Here is a 12,570-nt window from a genome sequence, read left to right as displayed (position 1 = left end):
TTATTTCAGTTATTTCTCTTCAGGGACAGTTTTATCTTTATATGAGAGGGTGTTATATGAAAGGGTCGAGCCCCATTTGGATATTTCACCAATTATTATTTCTTTTCTCTAATTTTTGTATTATATCAAGTATAGAGCTTAGGATTTTGTGTTAATTCTTATCAATCTTTCAGTTATTTATCTTTATTTATAGTATATGAGGGGGTGTTATGAAAGAATAGAGCCCCATTTGGATATTTCACCTATTATCATTTATTTTCTCTAATTTTTGTATTATATCAAGTATAGAGCTTAGGATTTTGTGTCATTTCTTATCAATCTTTCAGTTATTTCTCTTTATTTATAGTATATGAGGGGGTGTTATGAAAGAATAGAGCCCCATTTGGATATTTCACCTGTTATCATTTCTTCTTTCAAATTATTGTATTATATTAAGTGGAGCTCAGGATTTTTTTTTTTCTGTTATTTCTCTTCCCAGGTTGGCCGTGCCGTTGAAGAGGCGCAAACAAACATTTCAAAACACAACTCCTTGACGCCTCTTTGAAGCTGAATGTGACCTTTCTCTCGGCTATTTCTCCTCCAGTGGCCATGAACCGAGTCTTCCCCCACTCTGACAGGAAGGGTGAGTGTGGCAGGAGAAAAGCAACTCATATAAACACTGAACAAAGCAGGGAAAGGTTAAATAAGCCTGTGAATGTGATACGAAGAATGACATTTAACACGAAACATCTATTATTCAGTTTATTTCTTGCCATTTAATATGAACTGTCTATTCCCTCACTCTGACAGGAAGGGTGAGTGTGGCAGGAGAAAAGCAACTCATATAAACACTGAACAAAGCATGGAAAGGTTAAATAAGCCTGTGAATGTGATATGAAGAATCACATTTAACACGAACCATCTAATATTATTCAGTTTATTTCTTGCCATTTAACATGAACTGTCTATTCCTCTACTCTGATAGGAAGGATGAGTGTGGCAGGGGAAAAGCAACTCTTTTTAATTACACCAATCAAAGCAAGGAAAGGTTGAATGTGCTTGTGAATTTGATATGGAGAATGACATCTAACACAAACCATCTATTCCCCCACACTAACAGGAAGGGAAAGTATCACAGGAGAAAGGCGACTTTTAAATACACAAATTGAAACAGGGAAAGGTTAATTAAGCTTGTGAATTGATACGAAGGATATTTTTGTTGAATTCGAGGGTGAACAGTTAATTATCCAGTATTTCTTGCCATTTAATGCAAACCTTCTATTCCCCCACACTTACAGGAAGAGAAAGTATCACAATTAAGAAAGGCGACTCTTAAATACACAAATTGAAACAGGGAAAGGCTAATTAAGCTGTGAATTTGATATGAAGAATATTTTTGTTGAATTCGCAGGTGAACGGTTAATTATTCAGTATTTCTTGCCATTTAACGCAAACCATCTTTTCCCCCACACTTACAGGAAGATAAAGTATCACAGGAAAAAGGCGACTCTTAAATGCACCAAACAAAGCAGGGAAAGGTTAATTAAGCTTGTGACTTTGCTACGAAGAATTATTTTGTTGAATTGGCGAGTGACAGGTTTATTATGCAGCTTATTTCTTTCTATTTAACACTCTGATAGGAAGGATAAGTGTGACAGGAGAAAGGCGACTCATAAAAACGCTGAACAAAGTAGAAAAAGGTTAAATGAGCTTGAGAATTTGATACGAAGAATGACACTTAACACAAACCATCTGTTCTTCCACATTTACAGGAAGAGCAAGTATCACAGGAGAAAGGCGACCCTTAAATACACAAATCAAAGCAGGGAAAGGTTTAATAAGCTTGTGAATTTGATATGAAGAATGTTTTTGTTGAATGGTCGCATGAAAGATTTATTATAGTTTATTTCGTCACTTAGCACAAACCAGCTATTCCTTCTTACCAATAGGAAAAGAAAGTGTAACAGGAGAAAGGCGACTTCTAATACACTAAATAGTACAGGGACACAGTTAAATAAGCTTGTGAATATGTACAAATACAAATTTACATGAATAACGCTGCACTTGACATAGTTTTGCATGCCACTAACCTATCACTCTCAAATAAGCAAGCTATAGCCACAATTAGTAAGATATTTAAGTAAGGTATAATTAACAATATCACCGCTAAATTCCGTCATATTAACCTAACTCCTTGGGTACAGGTGTGGATGCTGCGCTGGACATAGTGGAATCAACTTTGGCATCGCTGCAGAAGAGAGTCGAAAAGCAGCAGAAGGGAGAGGAGGGGGAGAAGAGAGTCAAGGATGCTGCCACTAACACTACTCCTCCTCCTCTACCTCCACCCTCTGTTACCTCTTCCAGTGAGTTGAATAATGAAATAGATGGTTGAATAATGAAATAGATGGATGAATAATGAAATAGATGGTTGAATAATGAAATAGATGGTTGAATAATGAAATAGATGGATGAATAATGAAATAGATGGATGAATAATTAAATGGATGGATGAATAATGAAATAGATGGATGAATAATGAAATAGATGGTTGAATAATGAAATAGATGGATGAATAATGAAATAGATGGATGAATAATTAAATGGATGGATGAATAATGAAATAGATGGATGAATAATGAAATAGATGGTTGAATAATTAAAGAGATGGATGAATAATGAAATAGATGGTTGAATAATTAAAGAGATGGATGAATAATGAAAGAGATGGATGAATAATGAAATAATGGTTGAATAATGAAATAGATGGTTGAATAATTAAAGAGATGGATGAATAATGAAATAGATGGATGAATAATGAAACAGATGGATGAATAATGAAAGAGATGGATGAATAATGAAATAGATGGATGAATAATGAAATAGATGGATGAATAATGAAACAGATGGATGAATAATGAAATAGATGGATGAATAATGAAATAGATGGATGAATAATGAAATGGATGAATAATGAAATAGATGGATGAATAATGAAATAGATGGATGAATAATGAAACAGATGGATGAATAATGAAATAGATGGATGAATAATGAAATGGATGAATAATGAAATAGATGGATGAATAATGAAATGGATGAATAATGAAATAGATGGATGAATAATGAAACAGATGGATGAATAATGAAATGGAGGCATGTTTTTTATTTTTTGTTTGCCAAGTACACCAAACACTTATTTTCTGTGTCTGTAATGAGATAGAAATTTAGTTTTGTAATTCAATACACTCCTTTAATTATTTTCAGTCATACCTTTGTCTTTAAAAAGTTCGAAAATGTATCTTTTTTTCCTTTCCGCTGATAAAATTTAAGTTTTTACGAGCAGGCTGTAGGTTAGGTCAAGTCAGTTCAGGTTACCACATTTGATGAGCCACTTGTTATACCCTTTCAGAAGCCTCTAAGAAACAGAGAAAGAGCAAGAGTGTGTTGATCAAGCGAAAGACACATTACAGATCAAAGGTTAGGTTAGGTCAGGTTACCACATTTGACGAGCCACTTGTTATACCCTTTCAGAAGCCTCTAAGAAACAGAAAAAGAGCAAGAGTGTGTTGATCAAGCGAAAGACACATTACAAATCAAAGGTTAGGTTAGGTCAGGTTACCACATTTGACGAGCCACTTGTTATACCCTTTCAGAAGCCTCCAAGAAACAGAGAAAGAGCAAGAGTGTGTTGATCAAGTGAAAGACACATTACAAATCAAAGGTTAGGTTAGGTTACCACATTTGACGAGCCACTTGTTATACCCTTTCAGAAGCCTCCAAGAAACAGAGAAAGAGCAAGAGTGTGTTGATCAAGTGAAAGACACATTACAAATCAAAGGTTAGGTTACCACATTTGATGAGCCACTTGTTATACCCTTTCAGAAGCCTCTAAGAAACAGAGAAAGAGCAAGAGTGTGTTGATCAAGCGAAAGACACATTACAAATCAAAGGTTAGGTTAGGTTACCACATTTGATGAGCCACTTGTTATACCCTTTCAGAAGCCTCTAAGAAACAGAAAAAGAGCAAGAGTGTGTTGATCAAGCGAAAGACACATTACAAATCAAAGGTTAGGTTAGGTTAGGTTACCACATTTGACGAGCCACTTGTTATACCCTTTCAGAAGCCTCCAAGAAACAGAGAAAGAGCAAGAGTGTGTTGATCAAGTGAAAGACACATTACAAATCAAAGGTTAGGTTAGGTTACCACATTTGATGAGCCACTTGTTATACCCTTTCAGAAGCCTCCAGGAAACAGAGAAAGAGCAAGAGTGTGTTGATCAAGCGAAAGACACATTACAGATCAAAGGTTCGTATTTTCTTTCTCTCCTTATTGCCTTCCAGAGACCACAACACTTGAGTAATTCCTATACTTGTAAAAATAACTCAATAATAGCGTTCCAGAAGCCAGTAAACCAATTTCTATACTCGGGAAACTAACTCAATTTTGTATTTTCTTCCACAGACCACAAAACTAAAACAATTCCTATACTACTCAAAAAATAACTCAATAACAACCTTCCAGAAACCACATATTCCTATACTCATGAAACTAACTCAATTATTTCCTTTCAGAGACCACAAAACTTAATCAATTCTTATACTAAAAAAAATAACTCAATAATATCCTTCCAAAAATCAAACTAATTCTTATACTCATAAAACTAACTCAATCATTTCCTTCCAGAGACCAAGACACTTATTCATTTCTTATACTTGAAACAATAACTTGATAATATCCTTCCAAAAATCAAACTAATTCCTATACTCATAAAACTAACCTATTCATTTCCTTCCAGAGACCAAGAAACTCAAGCCAAACCTCAACACACGGAAGACTCGGGACGCAGGTCTTTGAGATAGTGGCCGAGGGGGGACATGAGGCTCCCTGCACCCACTGTACCAAAAGACCTCCTGAAGCCAAGTGCCACAAGAGCGAAGACCAGAAGACCCACCGGGGGAGAAGGAAAGGGGTGACTAGGCCTTATCATGACCCTGAGAGAGAGAGGGAGAGGGTGAGGGTGAGAAGGAAAGAGGAGGAGGAGGAGTGTGTCCAGAGGAATGCAAGAATAAGATACGGAAGAGGAGAAGAGGCCAAGGAAGAAGGTGACCAGGATCTTCGAGTTGACGAGAGAAAGGTAAAGAAAAGTCACACAAATTACAGAAAAAGAGAAGAAAAGGAGAGAAACAAACAAAGGCATTCAAGTTACAGAAAAAGGGAAGAGGAAGAGAGTGACCTTGATTCCCAGCCAGTCAGAGGAGAGGTCATCTCGAGAAGGCCCAGGAAAAGAGGTCACAGCCGAAGGGGAGAAACTGATACTGACCTTGACTTGTTACCAGCCCAAGAAAAGGTCATATGGAAGCACAGCAAAGGTCACAGAAGGGAAGATTCTGATAATGACCTACAACCACAAATGACCCAGGAAAAGGTCGTTTGGAGACGTGGAAGAGGTCACAGAGAAAGAGAGACTGATGCTGCTCGGGAAAAGGTCATCTGGAGAGGTCTTAAGAGAGGGGAGGAGCCTGAAAGTGACCTAGACTCTGCACCAGCCCAGGAAAAGGTCACATTGAAACACAGAAAAGGTCACAGTGGAAGGGAGAACTTTGACCCAATACCTAATAGAGAAAAGGTCAACTGGAGAGGTCTTAAGAGAGGGGAGGAGCCTGAAAGTGACTTAGACTCCACACCCACCCAGGAAAAGGTCACATTGAAACACAGAAAAGGTCACAGAGGGAGGGAGGCACCAGAGGACAGATGCCACAGTTGCACGTGCCACAGAGAGCCACAGAAAGTCCAGAGGCACCCCAAAGCACACAGCGACCCAGAAATGAGGCAAAGAGTAATGTGGGAGGGAGGAAGGAGAGGTCATGGGAGGTATGAAGGATCCGACACCACCTCAGATGATTCCTCAGATCCTAATCCTGCTCAAAAATCTCACAGGGGAAGGATATCAAGCTCAAGGCCAGAAAGCTTAAATGCACGGCCTAGAGAAAGCTTAAGCTCGAAAACTGCTCACGAACATCACAGAGTAAGACTACTGAGCTCAAAGTCAGATCAAACCTTAAATTCCAGACCTAAATACAACACACAAGGCTTAAGTTCAGATACAGGATTAGGAAAACAAAAGAAAAAGGTGAAGATGGGTGGTTGTGAATGTCATGAGCACGGCCAATCAGAGGGAGGGAAGGGGAGAAGACAAGCGATTCACGTCTCCCGCCCGCATGAGGTGATCGACATGGCCAAGCAAGGGTACGCCCAGCACACCTTCACCTCCAGGCTGCGGGTGGACCACTCATGGCCGAGGAGAGGGGACGAGAAGGAGAACATCATACATTACATTCCTTGTGGGACGAAGGTAAGGAAATGTTAGAATGTACAAATAGGTAAGGTTATGTTAGCTCGTACAAAAAGAAAGGTAAGGTAATGTTAGCTCGTACAATTAGAAAGGTAAGGTAATGTTAGCTCGTACAAATAGAAAGGTAAGGTAATGTTAGCTCGTACAAATAGAAAGGTAAGGTAATGTTAGCTCGTACAAAAAGAAAGGTAAGGTAATGTTAGCTCGTACAAAAAGAAAGGTAAGGTAATGTTAGCTGCATAAATAGAAAGGTAAGGTAATGTTAGCTCGTACAAATAGAAAGGTAAGGTAATGTTAGCTCGTACAAATAGAAAGGTAAGGTAATGTTAGCTCGTGCATAAATAGATAAGTAAGGTAATGTTAGCTGCATAAATAGAAAGGTAAGGTAATGTTAGCTCGTACAAATAGAAAGGTAAGGTAATGTTAGCTCGTACAAATAGATAAGTAAGGTAATGTTAGCTCGTACAAATAGAAAGGTAAGGTAATGTTAGCTCGTACAAATAGAAAGGTAAGGTAATGTTAGCTCGTACAAATAGAAAGGTAAGGTAATGTTAGCTCGTACAAATAGAAAGGTAAGGTAATGTTAGCTCGTACAAATAGAAAGGTAAGGTAATGTTAGCTCGTACAAATAGATAAGTAAGGTAATGTTAGCTCGTACAAATAGAAAGGTAAGGTAATGTTAGCTCGCATAAATAGATAAGTAAGGTAATGTTAGCTCGTACAAATAGAAAGGTAAGGTAATGTTAGCTCGTACAAATAGATAAGTAAGGTAATGTTAGCTCGTACAAATAGAAAGGTAAGGTAATGTTAGCTCGTACAAATAGAAAGGTAAGGTAATGTTAGCTCGTACAAATAGAAAGGTAAGGTAATGTTAGCTCGTACAAATAGATAAGTAAGGTAATGTTAGCTCGTACAAATAGAAAGGTAAGGTAATGTTAGCTCGTACAAATAGATAAGTAAGGTAATGTTAGCTCGTACAAATAGAAAGGTAAGGTAATGTTAGCTCGTACAAATAGATAAGTAAGGTAATGTTAGCTCGTACAATTAGAAAGGTAAGGTAATGTTAGCTCGTACAATTAGAAAGGTAAGGTAATGTTAGCTTGTACAAATAGAAAAGTAAGGTAATGTTAGCTCGTACAATTAGAAAGGTAAGGTAATGTTAGCTTGTACAATTAGAAAGGTAAGGTAATGTTAGCAAGTATGAGGACAAAGGTAAGGTAAGGTAAGGTTAGGATGTACAAATAGAGGTGAGGTAAAGTTAGATGTACAGACAGGTAAGGTAAGGTGAGGTAAGGTTAGTATGTACAATTATAAACTGATTGGCAGCCTCTTGCAAACTCCTCTTGATCTTAACAGTCTTGCCACTTCTTGGAGACTCATGTTCTACCCTTGCATAGTATTCGTCACTTCCGTAGACTCCATAAGCTTGCATCATCTTGTTTTCCTTCTGTAAACTGATTGGCGACCTCTTACAGACTCCTCATGTTCTTATAACCTTCAACAGTCTTGGCCACTTGTACTCATTTTACCCTTGCATAGTATTTGTCACCTCTTGCAGACTCCATAAGCTTGCATCATCTTGTTTTCCTTCTGTAAACTGATTGGCGACCTCTTACAGACTCCTCATGTTCTTATAACCTTCAACAGTCTTGGCCACTTGTACTCATTTTACCCATGCATAGTATTTGTCACCTCTTGCAGACTCCATAAGCTTGCATCATCATGTTTTCCTTCTGTAACCTGACTGGTGACCACTTACAGACTACTCATGTTCTTATAACCTTCCATAGTCTTGACCACTTCTCACAGACTCATGTTTAACCCTTGCAAGTCTTCACCACCTTTTGCAGACTCCATAAGCTTGCATCGTCTTCTTTCCCTCTGTGAGTTGTTTGGCGACCTCTTACAGACGCCTCATGATCTTAACCTTTCAGTCTTGGCCACTTCTTGCAGACTATGTCCTACCCTTGCATAGTATTCACCACCTTTTGTAGACTCCATAAGCTTGCATCGTCTTCTTTCCCTCTGTAAACTGATTGTCAACCTCTTACAGACTCTTCATGTTCTTATAACCTTCCATAGTCTTGACCACTTCTCACAGACTCATGTTTAATCCTTGCAAGTCTTCACCACCTTTTGCAGACTCCATAAGCTTGCATCGTCTTCTTTCCCTCTGTGAACTGATAGGCGACCTCTTACAGACTCTTCATGTTCTTATAACCTTCCATAGTCTTGACCACTTCTCACAGACTCATGTTTAACCCTTGCAAGTCTTCACCACCTTTTGTAGACTCCATAAGCTTCCATCGTCTTCTTTCCCTCTGTGAACTGATAGGCGACCTCTTACAGACTCCTCATGATCTTAACCTTCCAGTCTTGGCCACTTCTTGCAGACTCATGTCCTACCCTTGCATAGTATTCACCACTTCTTGCAGACTCCATAAGCTTGCATCATCTTGTTGTCCTTCTGTAAACTGATTGGCAACCTCTTACAGACTCCTCATGTTCTTAAACCTTCCACAGTTTATGCTACTTTTCACAGACTCAAGTTCTACCCTTGCATAGTTTTTGGCACCTCTTGCAGACTCCTTGTAACCTCTGTAATTCGGGTCTTCTTCCCCTACAGAGCCGCAGTTACCACTTGGGGATCATAGCACAGCAAGAGGTGGGTCGCCTCCTCAGCCAGCCCCTGCAGGAACACAGCCACACCCACAGCAAGTGTTAGTATAGTGTGGTGTGTGTCTGTGTTGTATGTGTGGTTCTGGAGACTTGGGTCCATTCTTAACCTGGGAGCAGTAGGGATCATGTTTCTTAATGGTCCCTCTAAGCGAGAAAAATGAGAAAAATCATCACTCACACAAACCATTTCACAATATATATGAAAGCATTTGTGATCAGTTTATGTATCATCTATTTTGGGGGGGTTTATATCATGGCACAAATTTGGCCCGTCGCTGCTACACGGTAAAGCCACAAATTTGGCCCGTCGCTGCTACCGGGTTAAATGTTTCAGACTCCCGTTACGACTATTTCTCAAGGCCACAGGGAAGATTAACCGGGTTTTCATGGGTGATTTCTCCGTTCAAGGTGCAGAAGTCATGTAAAACTATCACAAGCATCACAAAACAGTCCATGAAAAGCCCAGCAACTTCCACAAGAGGCTTTTCAAACAGGGGAAGTGAGGGTCTGAAACATTTAAGAATACAGGCTTATGTCCTTATGCTGTGTGGGATCCATTGGTGAATTTACGAGCACTGATTATATTTGTACTTGTGTTAGGAAGTAGTATAGTGTTATATAATACAGTATAGCATGGCATGTGTCTGTGTGTTGTGTACGTTATGTGAGACTATGTTCTTACGCTCTGTGGGGTTTGGTGGTGAAGTTACACACTGATCCCATTTGTGCTCGTGTTAGGAAGTGTAGTATAGGGTAGCTTCATATAATGTGGCATGTGTCTGTGTGTTGTGTATGTTATGTGAGACTATGTTCTTATGCTGTGTCGGGTTTGGTGGTGAATTTACACACTGATCCCATTTGTGCTCATGTTAGGAAGTGTAGTATAGGGTAGCTTAATATAATGTGGCATGTGTCTGTGCGCTGTGTAGTGTTATGAATCTTAGGGAAGGCACTTGGTCCGCAAAACAAAGGTCTGTGCATGCTAGATTTTTATTTTATTTTATCATCAACTAAATATATACTCCACAGACTGTTTTTACCCCACTTGGTCCTCAAAAGAAAGGTCCAAGACATAATATATTTCTTTTCATTTCATTACCAACTAAAATATACGTAATTGTCCATCACACCAGATAAAGGATATGTACATTATCTCTCCTCTTTCCCTTCACTCTCTCCTGGTCTTGCAGCCTGTGGTATACCTATATTTGTTTACCCATGAGAGATGCCTTCAATTTGGGGCAACTCTTAGGCATTGAAATAACTATAATCAACCTAACTGTCCATCACACCTGCCAAAGGTTATGTACATTGACTCTCCTCTTTACCTTCACTATCTCCTGGTCTTGCAGCCTGTGGTGCTATATTTGTTTACCCATGAGAGATGTCTTCAATTTGGAGCAACTCTTGGACACTGAAATAACTATGATCAACCTAACTGTCCATCACACCCACCCCAGATAAAGGTTATGTACATTATCTCTCCTCTTTCCCTTCCTTCTCCTCAGGTCCTGCAGTCTGTGGTATACCTATATTTGTTTACCCATAAAAGCGATTCCTTCAGCTAGACTCTTGGACACTGAAATAACTATAATCAACCTAACTGTCCATCACACCCACACCAGATAAAGGATATGTACACTGACTCTCCTCTTTCCCTTCGTTCTCCTCTGGTCTTGCAGCCTGTGGTATACCTATATTTGTTTACCCATGATAGATGCCTTCAATTGGACTCTTAGACACTGAAATAACTATAATCAACCTAACTGTCCATCACACCCACACCAGATAAAGGATATGTACATTATCTCTCCTCTCTTCCTTCCTTCTCCTCTGGTTCAGCAGTCTGTGGTATTACTATATATAGAGATGCCTTCAATTTGGGGCAACTCTTAAGACACTGAAATAACTATAATCAACCTAACTGTCCATCATATTCACACTAGATAGTATTAGGAATTTCTTTATAGGTTCGGTACACAGTATCAAAAGAACACTTACATCCAATTTTTTAAGCCTCGTACTAGTCTTCACCAACACTACAGTGGCTGATTTCTCCTTTTTGACTCGATTTTCAAGTCATGGTTAGTTGGTTTTGTTGATCTTTTTTTATATCACTTTTGACGGCTGAGTTTGTAACGTGCTGACTTAACTCTGAGAAAATTGAACACTTCTAACAAACTCCGTCCCAAGATTGGAATTATAAAGCCAAGCCAGCTACACAACAGTTAATAAATACTAATACAACGTTCAAAGAGCTGGCGCTGGATATGTGCACTAACCCCTTTTTCCCGTCTATCTCCAGCAGGGGGCAGCGGGCGTGGGGGGGTGGCAGGCCCGGGGATGATGGAGGAGGTGGTGAGGCGAGCCATGACCAACATCCACCAGCAGCTGAGGGAACACCGGGCACTTAGTGACCTGGATAAGTAGTGTAGCATCTTAAGCTGGCCATACATGCACTGCCCCGGCCTGTCTGGCTGATGAAAAGGGGCGGGGCTGGAGGCGGCCTGTGTGCGTATAGTGGTGTTTATCAAAATTCGATCCGGTGCCGCCTGTGTGTGTGTGGGTGTGTGAGGTGCGTCCTGCCGCTACATCAGCAAAGATATTGTTGTCAGTCATGTTAACAAAATCCATACTGTATTGCCCTAATTCCACTACCTACACTCTGTCTCCACAACCACAGCGTGTCACAAAATACATGAGAAATTAATCCAGACCAGGAAAGGGTTCTACTGATGCTGGGAATTGAACCAGCAACCAGCCTGATGGGAAAGCTGCTCCTTAACCAGTTGGCCAAAGAGGTTCCCCCCTCACAGAGTGAGTTTGGGAAGGTTTTCCCCTCAGGTGGGTCAGGCACTACACTGCAACAATGTCTGACGAATGGATGGATAAAGGACTTTATTTAGGATTTTTATGTTGTATAATCCACACAAAGCAGTCTCCAACAAGCCATTGTCGGACAGTGGATCCATGTCATCAGACTGGTCGTCTGACGTGTACTGTGTATTTTCATGGGGCGGCCTGTGTGTGTGTGTGTGTGTGTGTGTGTGTGTGTGTGTGTGTGTGTGTGTGTGTGTGTGTGTGTGTGTGTGTGTGTGTGTGTGTGTTTGCCTCGATGCCCTGCTCCTTTATTTTGGCCAGACAAGCTGGGCCAGCGTGTGTATGGCTGGCTTAAGAGTGCCTTTGCTAATCTCTTTCACCCATGTTATGCAAGATATTACCCGAGAAAACTGAGTTGTGTTTGATAAGTAATGTTGTGTCTAAGTGTCTTTGCTCATCTTGTTCATTTCTGTCACAAAATATTACTCTAGAAAACTGAGCTGCGTTTGATTAGTAAAGCGTTGGCTAATCTTGCTGCAGCGCTCTGGCTGGTACTTACATCATTCATCTTGCTTGTATCACACTCATGTCACACCTTTTTATTGTACTTATATCATCATCAGTTTCATCAGTGATACTGCATTTTAGACTGTGGTTCAACATTAAAAAAAATCTGACTATATCCCCATGTGACTCACACGTACTTTAAGCAAACACTATGATGGCCGGACTAAAGTAC

The 12,570-nt window shown here is 39.8% G+C and overlaps 2 protein-coding genes across 16 annotated transcripts in view; one reads left to right on the top strand and one right to left on the bottom strand.

The window, feature by feature from the left end:
• Positions 1-338: 338 nt before the first annotated feature.
• LOC126992849 (sarcoplasmic reticulum histidine-rich calcium-binding protein-like) lies at positions 339-10,790 on the top strand. 4 transcript variants are annotated; one of them, XR_007747146.1, is made up of 6 exons: positions 339-622; positions 2,184-2,342; positions 4,218-4,285; positions 4,776-6,332; positions 8,959-10,312; positions 10,478-10,790. XR_007747146.1 is itself a non-coding variant. In XM_050851673.1 (5 exons), exons 1-5 carry the CDS (start codon positions 589-591, stop codon positions 9,055-9,057), a joined length of 1,917 nt encoding a protein of 638 aa, XP_050707630.1. In that variant the 5' UTR covers positions 339-588; the 3' UTR covers positions 9,058-10,790. The 4 variants fall into 4 exon arrangements, 3 of the variants coding, with proteins under 3 accessions (XP_050707630.1, XP_050707642.1, XP_050707634.1); XM_050851673.1 differs by having other exon boundaries at positions 8,959-10,790; XM_050851685.1 differs by lacking the exon at positions 4,218-4,285 and adding an exon at positions 3,862-3,929 and having other exon boundaries at positions 8,959-10,790.
• LOC126992895 (citramalyl-CoA lyase, mitochondrial-like) overlaps positions 9,986-12,570 on the bottom strand; it is a 28,467-nt gene continuing 25,882 nt past the window's right edge. For 5 of the 12 annotated variants that reach the window (XM_050851728.1, XM_050851748.1, XM_050851734.1 and 2 more), the window contains one exon: positions 9,986-11,402. The gene's annotated coding sequence lies outside the window, so the exon portion shown is untranslated. Of the gene's footprint in view, positions 11,519-12,570 lie in introns of all 12 variants that reach the window. The other 7 variants (XR_007747165.1, XR_007747162.1, XR_007747168.1 and 4 more) reach the window with 7 other exon arrangements.

The sequence above is a fragment of the Eriocheir sinensis genome, chromosome 7, assembly GCF_024679095.1.
Source record: "Eriocheir sinensis breed Jianghai 21 chromosome 7, ASM2467909v1, whole genome shotgun sequence".
NCBI lineage: Eukaryota > Metazoa > Arthropoda > Malacostraca > Decapoda > Varunidae > Eriocheir > Eriocheir sinensis.
Note: the sequence above shows the minus strand (reverse complement) of the source record. Positions and strands in the feature narration are given on the sequence as shown.

Bases quoted from the DNA above. Each gene is read 5' to 3' on its own strand.
- LOC126992849 (XM_050851673.1), top strand. From the start codon at position 589: ATGAACCGAGTCTTCCCCCACTCTGACAGGAAGG. The intron at 623-2,183 runs GTGAGTGTGGCA...CCTTGGGTACAG, and splicing joins CCCCCACTCTGACAGGAAGG to GTGTGGATGCTGCGCTGGAC. The intron at 6,333-8,958 runs GTAAGGAAATGT...CTTCCCCTACAG, and splicing joins ACATTCCTTGTGGGACGAAG to AGCCGCAGTTACCACTTGGG.